General features: G+C 41.5%; 1 protein-coding gene and 1 pseudogene across 1 annotated transcript in view; both read left to right on the forward strand.

Moving 5' to 3' along the window:
- The window catches only part of LOC124775167 (chaoptin-like), a 152,164-nt gene that overhangs the window by 88,456 nt on the left and 40,664 nt on the right, over nt 1-23,044 (forward strand). Inside the window, exons 5-6 of the mRNA XM_047250007.1 lie at nt 702-1,512; nt 15,634-16,047. Of these exons, the coding sequence (XP_047105963.1) occupies nt 702-1,512; nt 15,634-16,047 (1,225 nt within the window). The remainder of the gene's footprint in view (nt 1-701; nt 1,513-15,633; nt 16,048-23,044) is intronic.
- LOC124778260 lies at nt 9,514-9,631 on the forward strand (annotated as a pseudogene).

Below are 23,044 nucleotides of genomic sequence, written 5' to 3' on the forward strand. Positions count from 1 at the left end.
GATTCTGTAAGATATCGGCGTACCTCTCACCCGTCACGGTACCAGTCACTGACGTTTTGCTGTCCAGCGCCATCTGTCGGACATTTTGTGAACTTTGTTTTTTTTTTTTGGTTCTAATTAAACCCCATGTCATTCCAAGCATGTGAGTCAATTTTTACCTCTCTATCTACATTATTCCGCGGTTTATTAAGTTTTCAAATTTATACTGACTTTTGATCATCCGGTATAATCGTAAGTGGGATATTCTGTGCACTTAGGTTTACCTTGTTTAGAGTATATATAGCACTTGAATCCAACTCTGCACAGCACAATGCCTGTCCTTTATTAAGGTACTCATCATCGACTTACTCAGCTTCAATATTTTACTCGTACATTCCATTACCTTCACTATCGATACTACCAGTGCTTCTCGTCATCAATAAATTCAGTGACATTAACAGCAGGCCATAACAGTTGCCCAGAAACGCATTTTCGACGATCACTTTCATTGGTTGCACTCTGATGTAACGATGCGGGTTAGTTTTAACTGTAACATGGATGTGTCTAGTCACATGACTAATCTCATTTCTGTTCAGTTTGGGTCCACAGTTCGCTTTGCCGTATTACAATTTTTATTTTGTGTAAATTCATAACTTAGTTGTTGGAGGCTAAAGCTGTGTTACCATGCCCAACTACTGTACTTCTCGTTGCTCTCATGTCAGGTCGTTACAAGTCCGAGACCTGCATCTGGACTACAACTACCTCACGGGGCTTCCAGCTCAGGTGTTCCGCGGCACGAACGCCGTCCGCATCTACCTGTCCATGAACCGGCTGCGCAGCCGCAACGTGGACCCGCGCGCCTTCGTCGGCGTGGGCCACACTCTGGAGGCGCTCGACCTCGAGCACAACCAGCTGGACGAGGTGCCCCGGGCGCTGTCGCAGCTCAAGCGCCTCAAGTACCTCTACCTGCCGTCCAACAACGTGTCCGACGTGGCCGACGACGCGTTCGACTCCTTCTGCAGCACGCTGCGGGTGCTGTCGCTGGAGGACAACCAGCTGACGCGGATCCCGAGCTCGGCGCTGCAGAACTGCCTGCACCTGCTGCACCTCAACGTGGGCTACAACCGCATCGACGAGGTGCGGCCCAGCGACCTCGAGGGCTGGGCGGGCTCGCTGGACACCCTGCTGCTGCGCAACAACAGGATCGCCAGCCTGTCCGAGTTCACGTTCGTGCACGCGCCGCACCTGCGGGAGCTCAGCCTGTCCTTCAACAAGCTGGGCCACGTCCACCCCGACGCGCTCACCGACCTCGCCGACAGCCTCGAGAGTCTGGAGATGAGTTTCGGGCTCGACAGAGAGGACTTTCCAGCGGATTTCTTGAAACCGCTCAAGGCACTTTCTTGGCTTGCGTTGGACAATAACGAACTGAGAACTGTGCAGGAGACTGATCTCTACACGCTAACCAAGCTGCAGTACCTAAACCTAGAGTCTAATCGTCTAACATACATACCTCCTGGATTTTTTCATCAGAAGGTAAGTAACACTTATTAACATAGATTTTAAAAGCTTACGATGAGTTAAAACTGGTTGCTGTGTCCCAACTCGGACTCATGCCTTTCACTATTGGTGAATGAAATCTTCTAGGGTTCAACCTGGGCCATCTTCTGTTTTCTTCTACATCTTCACTACAGGAGAAGGGAAAGACAAAGGAGGACGAAAAGGAAAAGAAGGAAAAATAGTAGGTGAATATAGATTGGAGGGGGGGGGGGGGGGATGAAACAGGAATCTGGCTGGCAGAATTTTGCACATAGCGTAATTTAACCATCGCTAACACTTGGTTTTAACAATCATGAAGGAAGCTTGTACACTTGGAAGAGACCTGGACACACCAGAAGGTTTCATGTTTGTTACATAAAGGTAAGACAAAGTTTCTCGAACCAGATTTTAAACTGTAACTCATTTCTAGCGGAAGATGTGGACTACCGCCACAATTTATCGGTTATGAACTGTAAACTGAAACTGAAGAAATTGCAAAAAGGTAGGAAACTAAAGAAATGGAACCTGGGTACGTTTTTCCTTGTTGAGAGTTTCAGAGGGAGCATTAGGCAAAGATTGACTAGAACAGGTGAAATCAGTGCAGTAGAAGATGGATGGACAATATTGAGAGACGAAGCAGTGAAGGCAGCAGAGGATCAGATACGCAAAGTGACAAAGCTTAGTAGAAATCCTTGGACAGAACAGGAGACACTGAACTTAACTACTGGAAGGAGAAAATATAAGAAATGCAGAAAATATAACAGGCGAAAGGGAATTTACAAGACCTGCAAAATGGCTAAACAGGAGTCACCACTGGACAAACGTAAGGATTTAAGGAATATTTCACTGTGGGAAAGATAGATCCCGCCTTAAGAAAAATTAAAGACACCTTTGATGGAAAGAGAAAAATCTGTATGAATAGCAAGAGCAGAGACGGAGAATCAGTACTAACCAAAGAAGAAAGCTGAAACGGGGACGGAATATTTAGAGGACGCCGGTGGAGATGCGATGGAAGATATAAGACTGTGAAAAGAATTTATCTGAGCACTGAAAGGCATGATTCGATACAAGGCCCCTGGAATAGACGACATTCCGTCAGAATTACTGATAACCGTGGGAGATCCAGCCATGACAAAACTATTCCATGTGGAGGGCAAGATGTATCAGATAGACGTAGTACGCTCAGACTTCAAGAAGGGTGTAATAATTCCAGTTCCAAAGAAAGCAGGCTCTAACAGGTGTGAATTTTAGCGAAAAATACTAACACGAATTCATCACACAAGAAGGGAGAAACTGGTAAGAGTCGACCTCACAGAAGATCAGTTTGGATTCCGGAGAAATGTAGGAACACGAGAGGTTAGGTTAAGGAAAGGCAAAACTATGGTTATAGCATTTTTAGATTAGAGAAATCTTTAGACAATGTTGACTAGAATAATCTATTTGCAATTTTGAAGGTAGTACAGGTGAAACAGAGGGAGCGTAAGACCATTTACAACTTGTACAGAAATCAGAAAGCAGGAATCGAGGGGCGTGAAAGGGGAGCAATGGTTGAGAATAAAGTGATACAGTGTTGCAGCCCATGTAGTCGAATTAAATCAGGTGATGCTGAGGGATTTAGAGCAGGAAGCGAGACACTAAAAATTGAGAACAGTGATGACAGCCGAAGTAAAGAAGATATAAAGTGTCGACTGGCAACGGCAAGTAAACCGTTTCTGAAGAAGAGAAATTTGTTAACATCGAATATAAATTTAATTGATAGCAAGTCTTTTTTTGAAGGGATTTGTCTGGACAGTAGCCTTGTACAGAAGTGAAACTTGGACGATAGGCAGCTCAGACCAGATAAGAATAGAAGCCTCTGAAATGTGGTCCTACAAAAGAATGCTGAAGATGAGACGGGTAGTCGCCTAACCATTGACGAAGTACTGAGTAGAATTAGAAAGAAAATAAATTTGTGGCACAACTCGACTAAAAGAAGGAGTCGATTAATAGGACATATTCCGAGACATCAAGGAAGCCTCAACTTAATATTAGAGGGAAGAATGTGGCGCGGGAGGGTGGGGGCGGAAGGGTGGTAAAAATCCTAGAGGTAGACCAAGAGATGTATACTGTAAGCAGATGAAGGAGGATATTGGTTCTGGTACTTATTCAAATATGAAGAGGCTTGCACAGGTCAGACTAGCATGGAGGGCTGCATAGAACCAATCTTCGAGCTGAAGATCTCCGCAACAACAACCACAACAACAACAACAACAAGAAGACCTCTATTAGTAATAAACAGTAAGTCCGTGGTGACTATCTGTTTACCTGTCTGAACACGCTAATCTCCAAAAGTACTAAACTAATTCTCATGGGGTTTTCGCAAGTCACTTGATAGTAGTTTCGGGCATAATACAGGCTTTATTTTACCAAAGTCAGAGCAAGGAAATAAAAGACATCATAATTTAAGGTTTTATCGAAAATCTTCTGCTCAACTAGGTAGGTCGGAAATTCAATTACTTTAGTGCAGAACACGAAAGAACGAATAGATGGCGCTGTTAGTTTCAGAGTACACCAAAGAACCAATAGATGATTCTGTCAGTTCTTTTTTAGCTCACATGTGTTTTCGGAAGTTTGTGTCAATGACAGAATTAAGCATCGCAATTTTATTGTTTTGAATACAAACCAAGAACGAAATTACTTTGCTAGTGTATATGGGTTTTGTATATCAAAAATATCCCGACATTACTTTGCTTCTTTTGACACTTTTCATTTATCTTCTTGCTTGGAAAAACGAATTTATTAACTCTGGTTTGTGATTTGTGTGCCTACTCATTGCATTTTGGTTTGGTTTTGTTTACGAATGAAAATGCCTTGAAAACAGTCGAGTCTTCCTGAATAAACCGGAACGGCTAAAATATTGAGCACTGTGTGGTATCACGAGTGTAATGAATATCGTGAGGTGAGACTTGCAGCAACCGTAGAACAGCAGGCTTCAACTGGCTCTTTGGGAGCTCCTTCCGACAGCTAGGAGCGACTTAACTTATATCTACAGTGTAGTGCATCGCCTCGTTCCTCAGAGAGGCTTAAAGGTACTCCTGTCCAACGTAACATCATAGATGAAGAAATTTTGATGGTAAGTCGTGACGGCGAGTGAGTTTTTACTCCCCGAATCGTGCTTATTCGTAACAATTTACCATTTCACTTGAAACTTACACAATTTCCGGTTAGCTTAAGTTATGCTACGACTATGAAGGAAGCACAAGGTCAGTCGCTGCTTGCAGCGGACCTGTACTCAGCGTCAGTTGATTTCTGCGTCGTGAGTTCTGCGTGGCTCTCTCGCGAATTAGGGAAACAGACAAGCAAACTACCTCAAACGTTGTATTCAAAGATTTATAACGCAAAAAGGAATTCCATATGTACAAAGTCTTGGGCACAGCTATACATTAATACCTGGGCTACTCCTGGTTTCTCAGCAAGTTTCCAATAAAATACTGTAGCTTCCAACAAGTGTCTCCATCGTTGTCACAAGCAATAAAAAGGAATTTGATAAAAAGATACTGTCAAATGTTTTGTGAAATGATTTGCTTGTAAGTAAGAAATAAAATAGAATACAGAAACATTGGACGCATATCTGAACCGTGGTCGAAATCATATACAGTAAATGAGGTGCACCCGATTAAGAATCTAAAGTTCAGTTAATAACGTAGAATTTTAAAGAGCACCAGAGAATATTTGTCTTGTAGATTATGAAGACTGTGCAGTCTGCAGTTGTGTATCCTTGAAACACTATGGAAAGCCAAGCTGTTATATGTTTTATAGATAAAATTACTATTGCAATGCCACAAATCATTAAGTGTACCAGCTGAGAGACGTAAGGAGACCATTGAGCGAAATTCGATGAACTTTTCATCTGCTGTCTGGTCGAAGGTTTCAATTTTCAACTCCTTTTTATCAGGAAAAGTGAACGAGCAATAACAATGACGCCAAGAAACGTTACTTCTTGCCCCACGCGCAATTATCTTTGATATCTGAAGGATTATCAACAGAAAAATTTTTGCAGGGGAAAAACTAGTTGGGACGCTTTTACAATTGCGGTAATATATCATAGAAATATCTGAAAACCACACAACAGCAGACTACACGGTCTACATAATCCATCAGGCTTATGTCCTCTTGTACTCATTAAAATTCTAAGGTTCTACGTTAAACACTGAACTTTAAATTCTCAATCGCCACTTCATCTGCTGAACATTATTTCGAGCGTAATTCAAAGTATCATAAAATGTTTTTCTGATCTGTTTAGTTTCATACACTTAGACTAGTCATTTCACAAAACATTTGTTCATTTTTTCAATGTTTTTCATTTTCAAGTTTCGTTTAGATTGCGTGAAATATATTTTACAAAACTGGACCTGACGCTGTTCAATACGATTCTCCTTTGTCCGTTTATAGCTCATTGTTTGACTACGAAAATTCGCAAAGAAGTCAGTTCTGCGGAATCTAATTTTCGCTCCACTCAGATATTTGTCAAATTTCATGTCAGCGTAACCCGCTATTTGCAAACTAGACAGGGCAGATTAACTTCATTTATTTAACCACAAACAGCTGTCCTTGAAAATATTTCCCTCAGGTCACTAAATTTTTCTGAATTACCCTGACAACATTCAACCAATTAATTTTTTGTTTTTTGTGAAACTAGACCTCACGCTTGACAATTTGATACCCATTTTCCATTTCACACTCATCGTTTGGCTATGAAAATTCGGAAAAATATTTTCTCTAAAATCAATAATTATGTTTTGTCTTCATTATCCTGATTACTTCCAAGTAATTAAATCTTTCTTTGAAAAACTAGTCCTCCGGCCAGTGAATCTGATGGCCATTTAACACTCTTCATCTGAGTACGAAAATCGTGTGATATTTTGGGAGTCTTACTTTCGTTCCACTGAAACATGTGACCAAAAACTGCTGTAGCGGATAGCACGGCATGGTATTTAATTAGGAGCGGCAGCAGTGTCTGGAATCTTCCAGGGCAGCGTCAGCGTGACATGTCTAGGAAGGCGAGTTGTCGGATCGCACCAGCTTCCGGCGCCGCAGGACCGAGTGACAGGTGGCGCGAGGGGCTGGTGCCAACATTGGAATTAAGGCTCCCGCCAACGTACAAGCATGAAGCACACGTCTATGCTTCCACACGGTGTCCAAAACCCGGCCCTATGCCTTACTAACTGTGTACCCATAATATCCGTTTAAACTGTTGCTGTTTCTTCCAGTCTCTGCAACCATGTTCGGTCATGGTTCTCTTCTGAAGCTCCCTTTGCTTCATGTGTCCCCCGTTCTCAGCACAGTGCTCAACGATGGTGTGAATCGTTTGGCCGGTGAGGATGCTACCGCATTTACAGTGGAAACCATACTCATTGGGCACTGGAAGATCTACACTGTCTTGAACGGGACGTAATGTATCTCACGTCTACGAGTCGAGCCGGAATATTGGTCTCAACCCACATCTCCGCAGTTCTTTGTCATTGTATGTGGCATATCTACTCCCTCCACCCTTCCTCTGTCCCAGACTGATTTGCTCGAAACATTTACGAAGAGAGCGTTTATCGACTTTAGAGATGAAAGGGACAAGTAATTGGAGATTAAACCTCAGTTGGTGTCTGAAGCATGCCTAGGTGCTTACTCGATAGCACACTGCCCATTAACGCTTACTGTCTGTGCCTGATTGCCACGCCATCAAACACTTTCAAGACATCACAAAAGTTTAGCACAACGGATACCTTATCACAAATAAATAAGTTAGTTAAATCCAACACAAATATTATTTGAAAGTAAATGACTTCCAAGGTAGGTTTGGAGGCACCGGTCAATCCTGTGCATAGACAGTTGGTTTAATTCCTTGTTTTGAGAATGAAAACATGCGACTGGCCATTTTCAACCTTTATTTACTTTCATGCATATATATTAAGCTTCCAGCTTCATTTTACATTACAATGTGTAGCTGGTACACGTGGATAGGAATACTTTTGTGCGTGTGTGGCATAAAAACAATACACTATTGTACGCGGTTACCTCTGTTTACTATGAAGTGCTAGGCATTAAATACTTCTCTTTATATAGTCTTCGAGAATATGATAATGTCTCTGGAAACACAGCGTAACCTCCACAGCTAAGAAAACAGCGTCTACGACGGCCTTATTTATGGATTTGGGTTGAATTACTCGTATTGACAACGACTTTTCTTATGTGGGATGACTGGATCAAGGTGTTCTCAGCCTTTTGAAACCCTTTGAGGAGTCGTTTTGGGTTTTTTACCTTTTTTCTGACTGGTTTCAGGCGGCCCGCCACGAATTCGTCTCCTGTGCTAATCTCTTCATCTCAGAGTAGCACTTTCAACCCACGTCCTCTGTTATTTGCTGGATGTACTCCAGTTTCTGCCTTCCTCTACAGTTTTTGACATCTACAGCTCGCATGGAAGTCATTTCCTCACCTTATGTCTTAACAGATGTCCTGTCGTCCTGTACCTTCTTATCAGTGTTTTGCACATATTCCTTTCCTCTCCAATTCTGCGCAGAACCTTCCCATTCCTTACCCTATAATTTTCCACATTCGTCTGTAGCACCACATCTCAAATATTTCGATTCTCTTCTGTTCCGGTTTTCCCACGGTCCATGTTTCACTACCATACAATGCTGTACTCGAAACGTACATTCTAAGAAACGTCTTCCTCAAATTACGGCCGATATTTTATATTAGTAGACTTGTCTTTGCCAGGAATGCCCTTTTTTCCTATTGCTAGTCTGCTTTTGATGTCCTCCTTGCTCCGTCCGTTTTTGGTTAATTTACTGTCTTGGTAGCAGAATTCCTTAACTTCATCTACTTCGTGACGATCAGTCCTAATATTAAGTTTCTCGCTGTCCTCATATCAACTAATTCTCATTACCGTCGTCTTTCTTCGATTTAATCTCAACCCATACTCTGTACTCATCAGACTGTTCATTCCGCTCAGCAGATCATGTAGTTCTTCTTCACTTTCACTTAGGATAGCAATGTCATCAGCGAATCGTATCATTGATATCCTTTCACCTTGAATTTTAAGCCGGCCTTTGTGGCCGAACATTTCTAGGCGCTTTAGTCCGGAACCGCGCGACTGCTATGATCGCAGGTTCGAATCCTGCCTTGGGCATGGATGTGTGTGATGTCCTTAGGTTAGTTAGGTTTAAGTAGTTATAGGTTCTAGGTTACTGATGACCTCAGATTTTAAGTCACATAGTGCTTAGAGCCATTTGAACCATTTGGATTTTAATTCCGCTCCTGCACCTTTATTTTATTTCCATCATTGCTTCCTCGATATGCAGATTAAACAGTATGGGCGAAAGGCTACATCCTTGTATTACACCCTTTTTAATACGAGCACTTCGTTCTTGGTAGTCCACTCTTATTATTTTGTCTTGGCTGTTGTACATAGTGTATATGAACCGTCTCTCCCAATAGCTTACCCCTAATTTTTTTCAATATTTTGAACATCCTCCACCATTTTACTCTGTCGTACGCTTTTCCCAGGTCAATAAACCCTACAAACGTGTCTCAATTTTTCTTTAGTCTTGCATCCATTATTAACCGCAAGCTGAGCACCTCGGGGTGACCGATCAGTCTCGGGCGTCTTGTCACGGTTCTTGCGGCTACCCCCGTCTGAGGTTCGCGCCCTCCCTCGGTCATGGGTGTGTGTGTTGCCCTTATCGTAAGTTATTTTAAGTTAGATAAAGTAGTGTGTAAGCTTAGGGTTCGGTGACCTCAGCAGTTTGGTTCCATACGATTTTGCCACATTTTTCCAAATGTTAATCTGATTGTGTGATAATTCTCGCACTTGTCTGTTCTTGCCGTCTTCGGAATTGTGTGGATGATACTTTTCCGAAAGTCTGATAGTATGTCGCCGGACCCATACATTCTATACACCAACATGGATATTCGTTTTGTTGCTACTCCCCACAGTGATTATAGAAATTCTGATGGGATGTTATCGCCAACGGCCTTACCGCAGTGGTAACACTGGTTCCCATCAGATCACCGAAGTTAAGCGCTGTCGGGCTGGGCTACCACTAGGATGGGTGACCATCGGGTCTGCCGAGTGCTGTTGGCAAGCGGGGTGCACTCAGCCCTTGTGAGGCAAACAGGAGCTACTTGACTGATAAGTAGCGGCCCCGGCCTCGGAAGCTGACATACGGCCGGGAGAGCGGTGTGCTGACCACAAGCACCATCATATCCGCATCCAGTGACCCCTATGGGCTGAGGATGACACGGCGGCCAGTCGGTACCGTTGGACCTTCATGGCCTTTTCTCGAGGAGATTAGTTTAGTTTGATCTTAAGTCCTCCAAAGCTCTTTTAAATTCTAATTCTAATACTAGATCCCCTATCTCTTCTAAACCGATTCCTGTTTCTTCTTCCATCACATCAGACAGATCTTCCCCCTCATAGAGGCTTTCAATGTATTCTTTCCACCTAGCCGCTCTCTCCTCTGCATTTAAAAATGAAATTTCCGTTGCACTCTTAGTGTTATCACCCCCACTTTTAATGTCACGAAAGGTTGTTTTGACTTTCCTGTATACTGAATCTGTCTTTCCGACAATCCTTTCTTTTTCGGTGACTTCACAATTTTCCTGTAGCCATTTCGTCTTAGCTTCCCTGCACTTCCTATTTGTTTCATTCCGCAGCGACTTATATTTCTGTATTCATGAGTTTCCCGGAATATTTTTGCACTTCCTCCTTTCATCGATCAGTTGAAGTATTTCTTCTGTTACCATGGTTTCTTCGCAGCTACCTTTTTTGTACCTATGTTTTCCATCCCAACTTCTGTGATGTCCCTTTTTAGAGATGTTCATTCCTCTTCACCAGTACTGCCTTCTGAGCTATTCCGTATTGCTGTATCTATAGCGTTAGAGAACTTCTACCATACCTCGTCGTTCCTTAGTTCTTCCGCATCCCATTTCTTTGCGTATTGATTCTTCCTGACTAATGTCTTAAACTTGAACCTACTCTTCATCACTACTATATTGTTATCTGAGTCAATGTCCGCTCCTGGGTACGCCTTACAATCCGGTATTTCATTTCAGAATCTCTGCCTGACCATGATGTAACCTAACCGAAATCTTCCCGTATCATCCGGCCTTTTCCAAGTATACCTCCTTATCGTGTGATTCTCGAACAGAGTATTTGCTATTACTAGCTGAAAATTGTTACGGAACTAAATTAGTCTTTCTCCTCTCTCATTACTTGTCCCAAGCCCATATTCTCCTGTAACCTTTTCATCTGCGCCTTCGCCTACAACTGCATTCCAGTCTGCCATGACTATTACATTTTCATATCCCTTTACACACAGTATTACCCTTTCAATATCCTCATACACTTTCTCTATCTATTCATCTTCAGCTTGCGACGACGGCATGTATACCTGAGCTATGGTTGTCGGTGGTGGTTTGCTGTCAATTCTGATAAGAACAACCCTGTCACTGAACTGTTCACAGTAACACACTCTCTGCCCTACCTTCCTATTCATAACGAATCCCACTCCCGTTCTACCATTTTCTGCTGCTGTTGATATCACCCTATATTCATCTGACGAGAAATCCTTGTCTTTTTTCCGCATCACTTCACTGAGCCCTACTATATCTAGATTGAGCCTTTGCATTTCCGTTTCCAGATTTTCTAGTTTTCCTACCACGTTCAAGCTTCTGACATTCCACGCCCCGACTCGTAGAACGTTAGCCTTCCGTGGATTATTCAATCATTTTCTCATGGTAACATCCCCCTTGACAGTCCCCTCCTGGAGATCCGAAAGGGGGCTATTCCAGAATCTTTTTCCAATGGACAAATCATCATTCCACTTCATCAATGACAGGCCACATGTCCTGTGGATACACGTTACGTGTCCTTAATGCAGTGTTTTTCATTGCCTTCTGCATCCACATGCCGTTGATCACTGCTGATGATTCAGCCTTTAGGGGCAGTTTCCTACTCCTGAACCGCTGTCGGCTCCTCCTCCCTCTCTAGCAAGCCCGTTGGCAGGATGAGGGGTGACTTCTTATTGCGCGGGTCTTCTGCCGCCAATGCTGATTGTTAATCGAAATTTTAGCAGCAACGAGATTCGAACCCAGGACGAAGACGTTTTGATCATCAATCCAAGAGGCTCCCACTTTATTTTTACTGCTATTATGCATTTGTCACATGTATTTCAAGAGAATAACTTTTTTGGTCAAGGAAATATGCAAAACAAAAATTGCTTCTTATTTTTACTAGTGGATAGGAACTATAGCGACCAAATCCGTATATTCGCTCTTTGACACTCAGTTAACGTTTTTACATGGCAGCGTAGTTAATTGTTTTCCCGCACGAGTTATGTGCAGTTTCCGAGCAGTAGACATTTCAGCAAGAATGGTTGGCGTATCATTACTGTCGTCATACACTGTGGGCTCCTTCGAGAGCTATCTGTGTGGCGTGGAAAGACGTCAGTGACGTCCTTCACTGATCAACGCCAGGTTTTGTTCAGTTGGTACTAGAAACTTGGAAACATTAGAGAGGCACAACTACAATAACAGAATTACGTTGAAAGTCAGGCAGCAATAATTTCCCGCACTGGGAAAAAAGTAGATCGATGACATCACTGTTCATAATGGCGAAGCCGCCACGTTCTACACGCAGACTGCAGTACTCTGTTCAGCAGTTTAGCAGCAGTAGAATTGTTTGCTCGCTGAGCGTGGCTATTTGTAGTACCAAGAACCGTGAAAATGTGGACTACATTTCTTTTTAACCCGAAGACAGGAGTAAACTGTTCATTTTTCTTGTTTTCGAAGTTAATCTAAAATGCTAAACAGATACGAGAAGTTGGATGTTAATGAGATGCTACGAAAGAAAAAGAAAATACTGCACTCCAAAAATGGTTCAAATGGCTCTAAGCACTATGGGACTTAAAAACTGGAAGGACATCACATACACCCATGCCCGTGGCAGGATTCGAACCTGCGACCGTAGACTGCACTCCAACAGGCAGTGATAATCACAGTGTATTTCGACAGTTTCGTACTAACGTTCAGTGAACATACTAACTTTTTAAGCTAATAACCGTTCATTTTGAAAATGACTGACATGAGTCGTCTGTCATTGTTGATGGAGTAGAATATAAAGACTAGCTGTGAGTAGTTGCTGTATCGGGTATCGAGAATCGAAAGCGGCTGCCGGTCGAAACAATAATGTTAGGAGTAAAAACACAGATTCGACACAGTTTTCGCTTTGCAAATAAATTATGTTCCGTATTAGTCACAAGCGTGATGTATGGGATGTTGTACATGTAGTACTGTCATTATGATCTTTGAGTTCACTGGTTTCCACTGTTCGTGTAGAAATGCGGAATAAACCGACAAAAAGGTGGATTCTCAGCCCGTATTAATAAAATTATTAATATAAGGTAAGAAACTGTGTACGGATGCATATCTTATAGCTCTCTTTTCCAACAAGGGTACACTGTGACAACACGAAATAATACAAATGAAACAATGACACTGAGCATGGCGTACATTATTTAAAACCACAACACGAGTGCAGGCTGTGTATGGAATGTCATGCTGAATTTCTCTGTGAACAAAAATTATCAATTAGTCCTCCATCTCGCAGTGTACCGTCATACTGGGATTGTGGTTGGTTGGTTGGTTGGTTTGAAGTTTAAAGGGACCAAACTATGTCTGGGATTGTGCAGAATATCAGTAGCTGTAAGGTAAATGTATATTACCCACCTTGTGAGACACAGTCTGTTTTCAGTGATTACACAGTTCATTGCAACACAAAAATGAAAATAAGTCCAAATTGTGATTAATACAATCAAGGTCTTTAAAACCACAAAGAAAGAAAATCGAAGCCCAAACTGTTCCAACTAAAATAAAGTGGGTGGCCGATTCACCTCGTAGAGTAACACTGGTTCTGCATCTGCAGTGATCCGAAAACTCAGTACCCCATCCAGCGTCAGAATGGTCATTACATCCTCTCGGGCAGGTATTTCGGGAACTACCACTTGTTTGGCTCAGAATGTGCTCCAGTAGAAAATTACAAAATCCATATCCTTAAATTAGTCTATTTTAACACATGGACAAAGCTTCCATTGTAATTAATTTGGGATGTTGCAGTAAACTGAACGACGGATTGTTTGTCAACAATTAATAAGCAGTTTGTAAACAAAGTATCACTTTATTCTACCAGGTAGTAATCTCCTTTTTCTGTTGATGCTATCAGTTTTCTTAAATTTTAATTTTGCGTAATTTTAATTACTAAAGCACTAACTAATCGAAAATATTCCATTATATCCAATAAGAGATGTATTACTCAAATACTGTGAGCAGTATGTGACAGTATCTTAATAAATGCCACATTGATATTATATGTGGGTACTTCTTCATTTAATTCAATAGGCTTTTGATTAAGTTTACATGAGATATATTTTATCAACAAATATTCCTGACGAAAGTGAGTACATCGTTAGATGCGTATCAGCAATCTCTTCGCTCTTGACATCTTGATTGTTACTGTACAACAATTGGTTCAATAGCGATTAATTTTACCAGATTTAACAGTTACCATTTTCTTCATTCTAATGAAAATCAGTTAATTTACAAATTGCCGATACCTATGTGGAAATGAAATATTCGAAAGAATGCTTGAAAGAATGTATCATGCTTTTCTGTAGCTTGTATTGCTGCATCAGTATAAATAAATAAGTAAAACACAATGACATCATCGGCTCCTGAGCTACCAGCGTGGGACTAGTCGGTTCTGCAGGGACAGCGCCAAACGACCACTAAACAATGCTCTACTTGTGAGCGCACACTCACCTATTCTCAGCTAGACACCAGCATTTCACCACACATCAGGACAACTTGTTACGTGTGAATCTTACCATCGCCATCCATCCGTAAAATTTTGATTCCAAAACTTCTGGACTGCTCCAGAGTTTGTCAGAGAATCTAGAGTCTCGTTTCACGCGATGCCCATCTTTATAACGAATTTCTCTGTTTTACTAGTCTGTTGACTGAAAAACTATTCATCAAAAAAATTTTCTTGTACTCTATTCTGAAACTTTTTTTGCGAGTGGTAGTGAATATTCTAAGAGAAATATTTCCAAGTGTTCAGTCTTGTACTTCGCACAAAATCTACACATCAAAAGCAGAACAAAATGGAACAAAATTCAACAGGAAGTGTACAGAAAATACAGGAGTGGCTATGAGAAGAAGGTGCAAGCCTCTCTGAAATAAGAATACCTCTTCCAAATACGAAACTAAAAAGGAATAAGAATAAAAATAACATAACTAACGATGACTAGGGTTGTTATATCTATTACTGTAGAAATGAAGCCATTATACACTTTGAAAACATGTGTAGTTATTTTCATCTACATCTACATGTGTATTTATTCTTCTTCTAACAGTTCGTATTGTAGATAATTACCAAGTGAATCATATAGAATAATATAAAATTATCTGAATAAACATATCACTGTTATCATTGTTTTCGAAATTGTATTATAAAAACCAAAACAAAATACAATTACTTCAGCAGTAAGAAGCAAAAGACAACGTTTAACGATTACCAGTATTCCAGATACTTGTTTCGTGTGGTTTAACCGAAAAGACCAGGAAGGTGAGAAATTCCTTAAGTGCTATAGAATATGTGTTAGCATAAAGGAGTTGCCAGATGGCTAGATGTCACTGAAACAGGTGGAACATCAGGAAGTCATGTCTTTATCCTTCTCATACTTCCAAAATGTTTCCTTCTACATTAAGATATTTAAAACAATTTGTAGTAAATGAAATGAGGGAAAATACTGCTCTATTTTGGATATGATTTCAGGTTGTCTTTGAAATTTAAAGGTTGTGGAATGAAACTAATGTAAATTTGAAGCTTTGATTCTTTGCATGACGTGTGCATTAATTTTTGCAAATTTTACACACAACCCTTAATATGAAGTGATTTCTGTTTGACTGATGGTAATTATAGGGCTACTGTACTAAAGAGTAGAAATGTTTACTGAATGCTCTGCTTGTTTTCGTTACGCTAGTAACATGCTGTCTATGAAGAGTTGTTCTAATCGTGACCCCTGACAGGTGCACGCAAACCTACGCGACGTGCGCCTGTCGCACAACCAGCTGGAGCTGCTGGAGACGGACACGTTCTGGGGACTGCCGCAGCTGCAGACCCTGGTGCTGACGGGGAACCAGCTGCGCGGCCTGGCCCAGGGAGCACTCCGGGCGCTGCCCTCGCTCGTCACGCTACTGCTCGCCGACAACCGGCTGGCCACCCTCGCTCCAGGGGCGCTCTCCAGGCTGCCGGTGCTCTCCAGGCTCGACCTCCAGAACAACCGCCTGCACGAACTCTCGCTCGCCGCCTTCCTCAACGTCACCACGCCCGACACGCCCATGGCACTCAATCTCTCCTACAATTCCATCACCGTGCTGCACCCTGCCTACTCGGAAATACACGTCCGCATCCTCGACCTGTCACACAATTTGCTTCCAGAGGTAAGAAGCCTAACACAAATTCTAGTGACTAACTTCTAATATGAGGCACTTTAGGCCTTAATACTCTCTGGACAACGAGGTAAGAGTAAATCCGAAGTAAGAGTGATTTCGGGTGTGCCACAGGGGAGTGTCTTAGGACCGTTGCTGTTCACAATATATATAAATGACCTTGTGGATGACATCGGAAGTTCACTGAGGCTTTTTGCGGATGATGCTGTAGTATATCCAGAGTTTGTAACAATGGAAAAGTGTGCTGAAATGCAGGAGGATCTGCAACGAATTGACGCATGGTGCAGGGAATGGCAATTGAATGTCAATGTAGACAAGTGTAATGTGCTGCGAATACATAGAAAGAAAGATCCTTTATCATTTAGCTACAATATAACAGGTCAGCAACTGGAATCAGTTAATTCCATAAATTATCTGGGAGTAGGCATTAGGAGTGATTTAAAATGGAATGACCATATAAAATTAATCGTTGGTAAAGCACATGCCAGACTGAGATTCATTGGCAGAATCCTAAGGAAACGCTGGCGGAAAACAACGGAAGTAGGTTACAGTACACTTGTTCGCCCACTGTTAGAATACTGCTCACCGCTGTTGGATCCGTACCAGATAGGGTTGCAGAAGAGGTAGAGAAGATCCAACGGAGAGCAGCGCGCTTCGTTACAGGATCATTCAGTAATCGCGAAAGCGTTACGGAGATGACAGATAAACTCCAGTGGAAGACTCTGCAAGAAAGACGCTCATTAGCTCGGTACGGGCTTTTGTTAAAGTTTCGAGAACATACCTCCACCGAGGAGTCAAGCAGTATATTGCTCCCTCCTACGTATATTTTACGAAGAGACCATGAGGATAAAATCAGAGAGATTAGAGCCGGAACAGAGACATACCGACAATCTTTCTTTCCACGAACAATACCAGACTGGAATAGAAAGGATAACCGATAGAGGTACTCAAGGTACCCTCCGCCACACACCGTCAGATGGCTTGCGGAGTGTGGATGTAGATTTAGATGTAATTATAGAGGTAGAATGTATACCGTCATTAAAGGGTCTCACGAGTTGCCCAATGGAGGGGGGGGGGGGGGGGTTAGGGGAGGGGGTGGGTGAACACAGTGTCTATTCCAGACGACAGAGTTAGTCTGGTCCAGCCTGGGGATGACTGGCCAGTGTTTCTTCTAAATAGGTTGTTCCTATCTAGATCTTCTTACTAACTTACACGCAAATGATTTCCCGACATTGTCAAATATTTTACAAGTAGCACTTGGCTACGGGAACTAAATGGCCAATGAATCGGACTGCATTACATTCACGAACTTGGCGACGGAAAGGCATGGATGTGTAAATTATTACCGACGAGCTACTTCGAGCTCACAAAATCGAAAAAAAAAAACGTTCAAATGTGTGTGAAATCTTATGGGACTTAACTGCTTAGGTCATCAGCCCGTAAGCTTACTCACTACTTAACCTAAATTATCCTAAGGACAAACACACGCACACACACACACACACACACACACACACACACACACACCTATGCCCCAGGGAGGACTCGAACCTCCACCGGCATCAGCCGTACAGACCATGACTGCAGCGCCTTAGACCGCTCGGCTAAACACGCACGGCACAAAATCTAATATCAGTTTCCACACTAGTAGTAAAATCCTAGTCTTTTGAAAGAACTTCGCTATTTATTAGTGGTATAGAGATAGCGATAATTTTAACTTTGTCATATGTCAAAACGAAGATGACAACTCTTATTTATGCTCATTTAATATTGTAATGGAGTAAATGACTGAACCAGATATAAAAATAAACGTTTCCGAGTAAGTCTGAGGAGCAACAACTCGTGTAATTTGTTAATTGGTCTCTCACTCTACGTATTGCTGACTCCGAGTGTTAACATGTCTAAACTGAGCCCCAGATTGGACCTCGTGCACTGCTGCAAAAGCTCCGAAGACGAGTCAGGAGGAAAGTTTCAAGTAGGGGCTCACCTGAGGCAAGAATTCGCAAGTACAACGGCCATGTCCGCTTCACATGAGCCTTCCCATCACTGGTTTGGATCTAAATGACGAGCCAATAATTTGAACTCGTCTTTAATGAAAGTCTAATGTCTTAAACACTGCCTGGTGTCAGCTGGTAATATTGCGTGAGGCCTAGAAATACAAGAGTTTATGGTACAATTACGTCTTCCGTATTCCATTCACAAGTATAACAATAAAGATAATTCTTCGGCAATGTGGAACGTTTACTGGAATGGATAGAGCTGATTGAAAACTTAGTGAATCATTATGTGTATCTTCAATCACAACGAAAGGGTCACAGAAACGCTAAAAATTCTCCCACGGCAGATGCTACATTAAAGAGCTTATAGTCCCAAGAGTAGGAAAAACGATTATCTCATCTGTAACTCATTACATGAAATGATCGAAGAGGTAGAAACGGAGAAATTACTATTATGTAGAAGCGGACAAAATGAATAGTTAAATTTTAAATATTTCAATAAATTAATGGCTGGTAGCTATTTAACAAGAACGTATTTTAGTGTAGAACGCAATTTACACTCAGTACGTCGTCTATTGACGAAACAGCACTTAGAAAAGGTTTAAAAAGTTGTACAATCTCTTTAATATTAGATTTATTACGCAGCGCTAAAGGGTTATGCAAGGTAGCTAACCACGACTTCTATGACTAAATTTATTTTCTGAAATGTGGTTGATTTTGTAGTGCCACTGTATACAGATCAAGATGTATCAAGACAAAAACATTGTACACATGACCGACAGCGACACACAACATAATAAATTATAAGGGATTTGATCATTTGAATGATGCCATATTCGTGAATTATTGATGTTTAAATTACAGGTATGTAAGATTATTTATTCTGTGCATGCTGTGTGAAAACACCTATTTAGGGAATTTATTTTGTAGTTTACTAATTATCCGTATTCCAACCATATATAAAGAGTGAATGAGGTTCCTCTGTGGGAAAGGATTACTCCTGCAGGCACTTACTCGCATTACTATACTTTCAGTGGTAAATCTCGTGATAGTATTTATACTGGCAAAATATCATTCTCTGCAGTATTAAACAAGAGATCAATAACTCTATTCACACCTCTACGGGATTTTAAGAGGTCCCAATTCCACAAAAGTAATCACGCACAGTTACAGAAAGGTAACATTCCGTAATGAAGGAAAAAGACGCCTGATAACAGATAACACTTCTTAGCCAGATGTGCCTAGCATTAAATGATATACTAATGACTCGAAAGTTGATCTGTTCTGTAGGTTTACTCGGCATATTTTACAGTCAACAACTACCTGGACACGAGCTCAAGAGCCGAGCCCCTTTAGTCATGGAGCTCTATAAACACAATTGCAGTGATATCACCCGCAGAATATACTCTGGCAGTACGATTAATTTCTGCTCCTAATAGAACATTAAAGAGCTCGAGTGACTATTAGCAACACAACCTTCACGAAAGGACTGCTGTTAACTGACAAGTTAAAAATAAGCACTGATTTAGAAATGAAATAAAAAATTACCCCTGCTAAAATGGTTTACTTAGAACGGTACTATTTGCCTATATTCCGCAAGATGCATCTGTTATCAACAGATTTGGCTTTTAGCAGGAAATTAGTCGCAATAGTTATCATTAAAATTTGGAAAGGTGTAAGGTAGAAAGTTAGAATTTAGGTAATTGTTTGTGTCAAGGTGTTCAGCACATAGGCTTCCTCTCTTTGTGTGAAAGTATTTTCCATTTATTCTTATAGGAACCATTCACCAATTATAAGACCCACGGAAAAGATAAATCAATAGAGAGATCCGCACTGAAACTCCTACGCAGAGCTTGGTTAAAGTGGCTGAACTCATATTCGGAAGAATCTGGTGGTACAAGTGACCTCCCTAGAAGTTCATCTAAGATGCGGAACCTATTCAGTGTCATCACTTCTGTCTCTTTGCTGTTCATTTATGGAACACAACGTACGACCAGCTTAGAGGTAGAAGTGATGACGCTCTCTGCAGGACCTGACCATCATTTTGCAGGACAATGCTCAAGCACGTACAGTGCAAGCTTTTACTGATTTGTTTGACTGATGGAGTTGCTAAGTGCTATACAACCTATTGCACTCCCATGACTTAAGCCCTCGTGAGTTCAATTCGATTTCTAAACTGAAGGAAACACTTCACGGTATTCGCTTCAGAACCGCTACAAATGAGTCGCGCAATAGACCGCGCTGCTCGAACTGTCAACACAAGTGGCACTGACAAGAGTATCCTACGACTTTCACATCGGTGGCATCGGGTTATACACAATACTGGTGACTACTTTGAAGGTCGGTAAAACTTTGAAACACGTTTGTATTTTGTACGAGCTGTAAATAAATAGCTGCCACCATAAAAAATCGAACCCTCGTGTATTACCCGTCTTTGCCTTTACCTTACACCTACTATTCTCGGGATTTCGAACATCTTGCAACTTTTACCTTGTCGAACACTTTTTCCAGGTCGACATATCCTAAGAACTGGCCTTGATTTTTCTTCAGTATGGCTTCCATTATCAACCTCAACGTCAGAAATGAAATGCCCCTCTGGTGCCTTTACCTTTCCTAAAGCCAAACTGTTCGTCATTTAACACATTATCAGTTTTCTTCTCCATTGTTCTGTATATTATTCGTGTTAGTAAACTGGATGTATAAGCTGTTACGCTGATTGTACTATAATTCTCGCGTTTGTCGGCTCTTACAATTTTGGAAATTGTGATGACGATGTTTTCTCGAAGGTCTGGTGGTGTATCGCCAGGCTCGTACATTCCAAACGCCAATTTGAATATTTGTTTTGTTTGCACTTCCCCTAGTGATTTAAAAAATTATGATGAAATGTCGTCTATCGTTTCAACCTTATTCGATCTTAAGGTTCCAAAGCTCTTTTAAATTTTGATTCTAATTCTGCATCTCCTGCCTCTTCCCAATGGACTCCTGTTTCTTTTTCTTTCATGCCACCACGCCAGTCGTCTCTCTCACACAGGCCTCTTTCCACCCATCAGCTCTGTCTTCTGCATTTAACAGCGGAATTTCCATTACACTGTTAATGATACCACACTTGCTTTTAATTTCACTGAAGCTCATATTGACTTTTCTGTATGCTGAATCAATCATTTCGACACTGATTTGCTTTTCAATATATTCACATTTCTCATGTAGCAATTTCGCCTTAGCTTCCATCCACTACTAGTTTATTTAATTCCTAAGTGGCTTGTAACTCCGTATTGCTGAATTTCTCCGATCATTTTTGTACTTCCGTCTTTCGTCGATCAACTGAAGTAGTTCTTCTGTTACCCATGGCTTCTTCGTCTTACCCTCCTTGTACCTAAGTTTTTCTCTCCAACTTCCGAAATGGCACTTTTGAGGGAAGTCTATTCCTTTTAACCCGGACTGCATTCACTATCGCAGTATCTATAACCTCAGAGAACTTAAAGCCTGTCTCTTCATTCCTTAGTACTTCCCTAGCCCATTTCTTTGCCCACTAATTCTTTGTAACTAGTCTCTTAAACTTCATCCTACTCTTCATCACTACCAAAGGTGTGATCTGAGTCGGTATCTGCCCCTGGGTAAGCATTACAGTCTGACATCTGATTTCGTAACTTTTGCTTGACCATGATCTAATCTAACTGAAATCTTCTCGTATGTGCCGACCTTTACAAAGTATAGCTCCTCCTTTGTAATCCTTGGACAAGATATTGGCTATTACTACCTGAAATTTATTGTAGAACTGAATTAGTCTTTCTCGTCTCTCATTTCTACTACCAAGTCCATATTCTCCCGTAATTCTTTCTTCTGATCCCTCCCCACAACCGCATTCCAGTCCCTTTTTATTTGCCTTTACGTACTAAATGACCCATTCAGTATCCTCACGTACTTTCTATATCTCTTCATCTTCTGCAACGTCGGCAGGTGTACCTGAACTACTGTTGTCAGTGTTGGTTTGCTGTCGATTCTGATAAGAACCACCCGATCATAGAACTGTTCATTGTAAATCACTCTCTCTTCTGCTTTCCTACTCATAACGAAACCTACTCCCGTTATACTATTCTCTGCTGCTGTTGAATTTATCAGATACTCTCCCAACCACTGATCGACTAGTTCCACTTCACCTGAGAATGGACATGGAAAACAATCATGACTGATTGCATGAAACAATTAACTCATGCAGCAAACGATGGCTGCATTTACTTTGATGTCTACGATGTGAGTTATCGCACTAATAGAACTAAACCTACTGCTTACCCGGGACAAAAAAGATGGACGTATTAATACTCACGAAACCCATGTGTGGATCAGACACGGAAAATATTTGGCACTAGTACTGTACGGTAACCCTGGTTGTCATGGACTTACTGGGGAGCAGCCAAACAAAGTAAATGCGTCAACAAGCACAAATATGTATCGGTTACCATGTTTATTATGCTCCAGGTAGCCGATAAACAGCTTATCCATAGGCTGCTCTTCCTGACTAGAATGCAGACTACACCTGCGGGTATTAGAGTTACTTTTATCTTTTCTGAATTATTGGCACTGGCTGACTAACTTTCTGACATAAACATCCAAACTCCACCACGATTAATACTGATAGTTTTCAAGTACCCAGATGTTTCCCACACAGAGATTAGTGAATGTGTTAAATACCACTGGAACGCATTTCTGTGGAAGACAAAAGTTCACCTTCCCATCATAGCGGTTACAGTAACACTAGAGGCCATTACTGATGCAATATCGCAGTACTTGTTGCCCATCCATAGGCTGTTACTTTGCATTACTTAATTGAGCATATTCATCGTGGGAAATTCTAACTGCTGAGTGGATAATCCTGACTGTCTTTTCGGGTCAAGCCTGTTTATCCATGCGCAGCCGAAATAGTTCATGATCAGTGTGGAAATTAAATTTCTCGAGCCCAAACAAGATAGCCAAGGCCTCCAGGTCACACGCAA

This window comes from Schistocerca piceifrons, chromosome 2, assembly GCF_021461385.2.
Source record: "Schistocerca piceifrons isolate TAMUIC-IGC-003096 chromosome 2, iqSchPice1.1, whole genome shotgun sequence".
Taxonomy (NCBI): Eukaryota; Metazoa; Arthropoda; class Insecta; order Orthoptera; family Acrididae; genus Schistocerca; species Schistocerca piceifrons.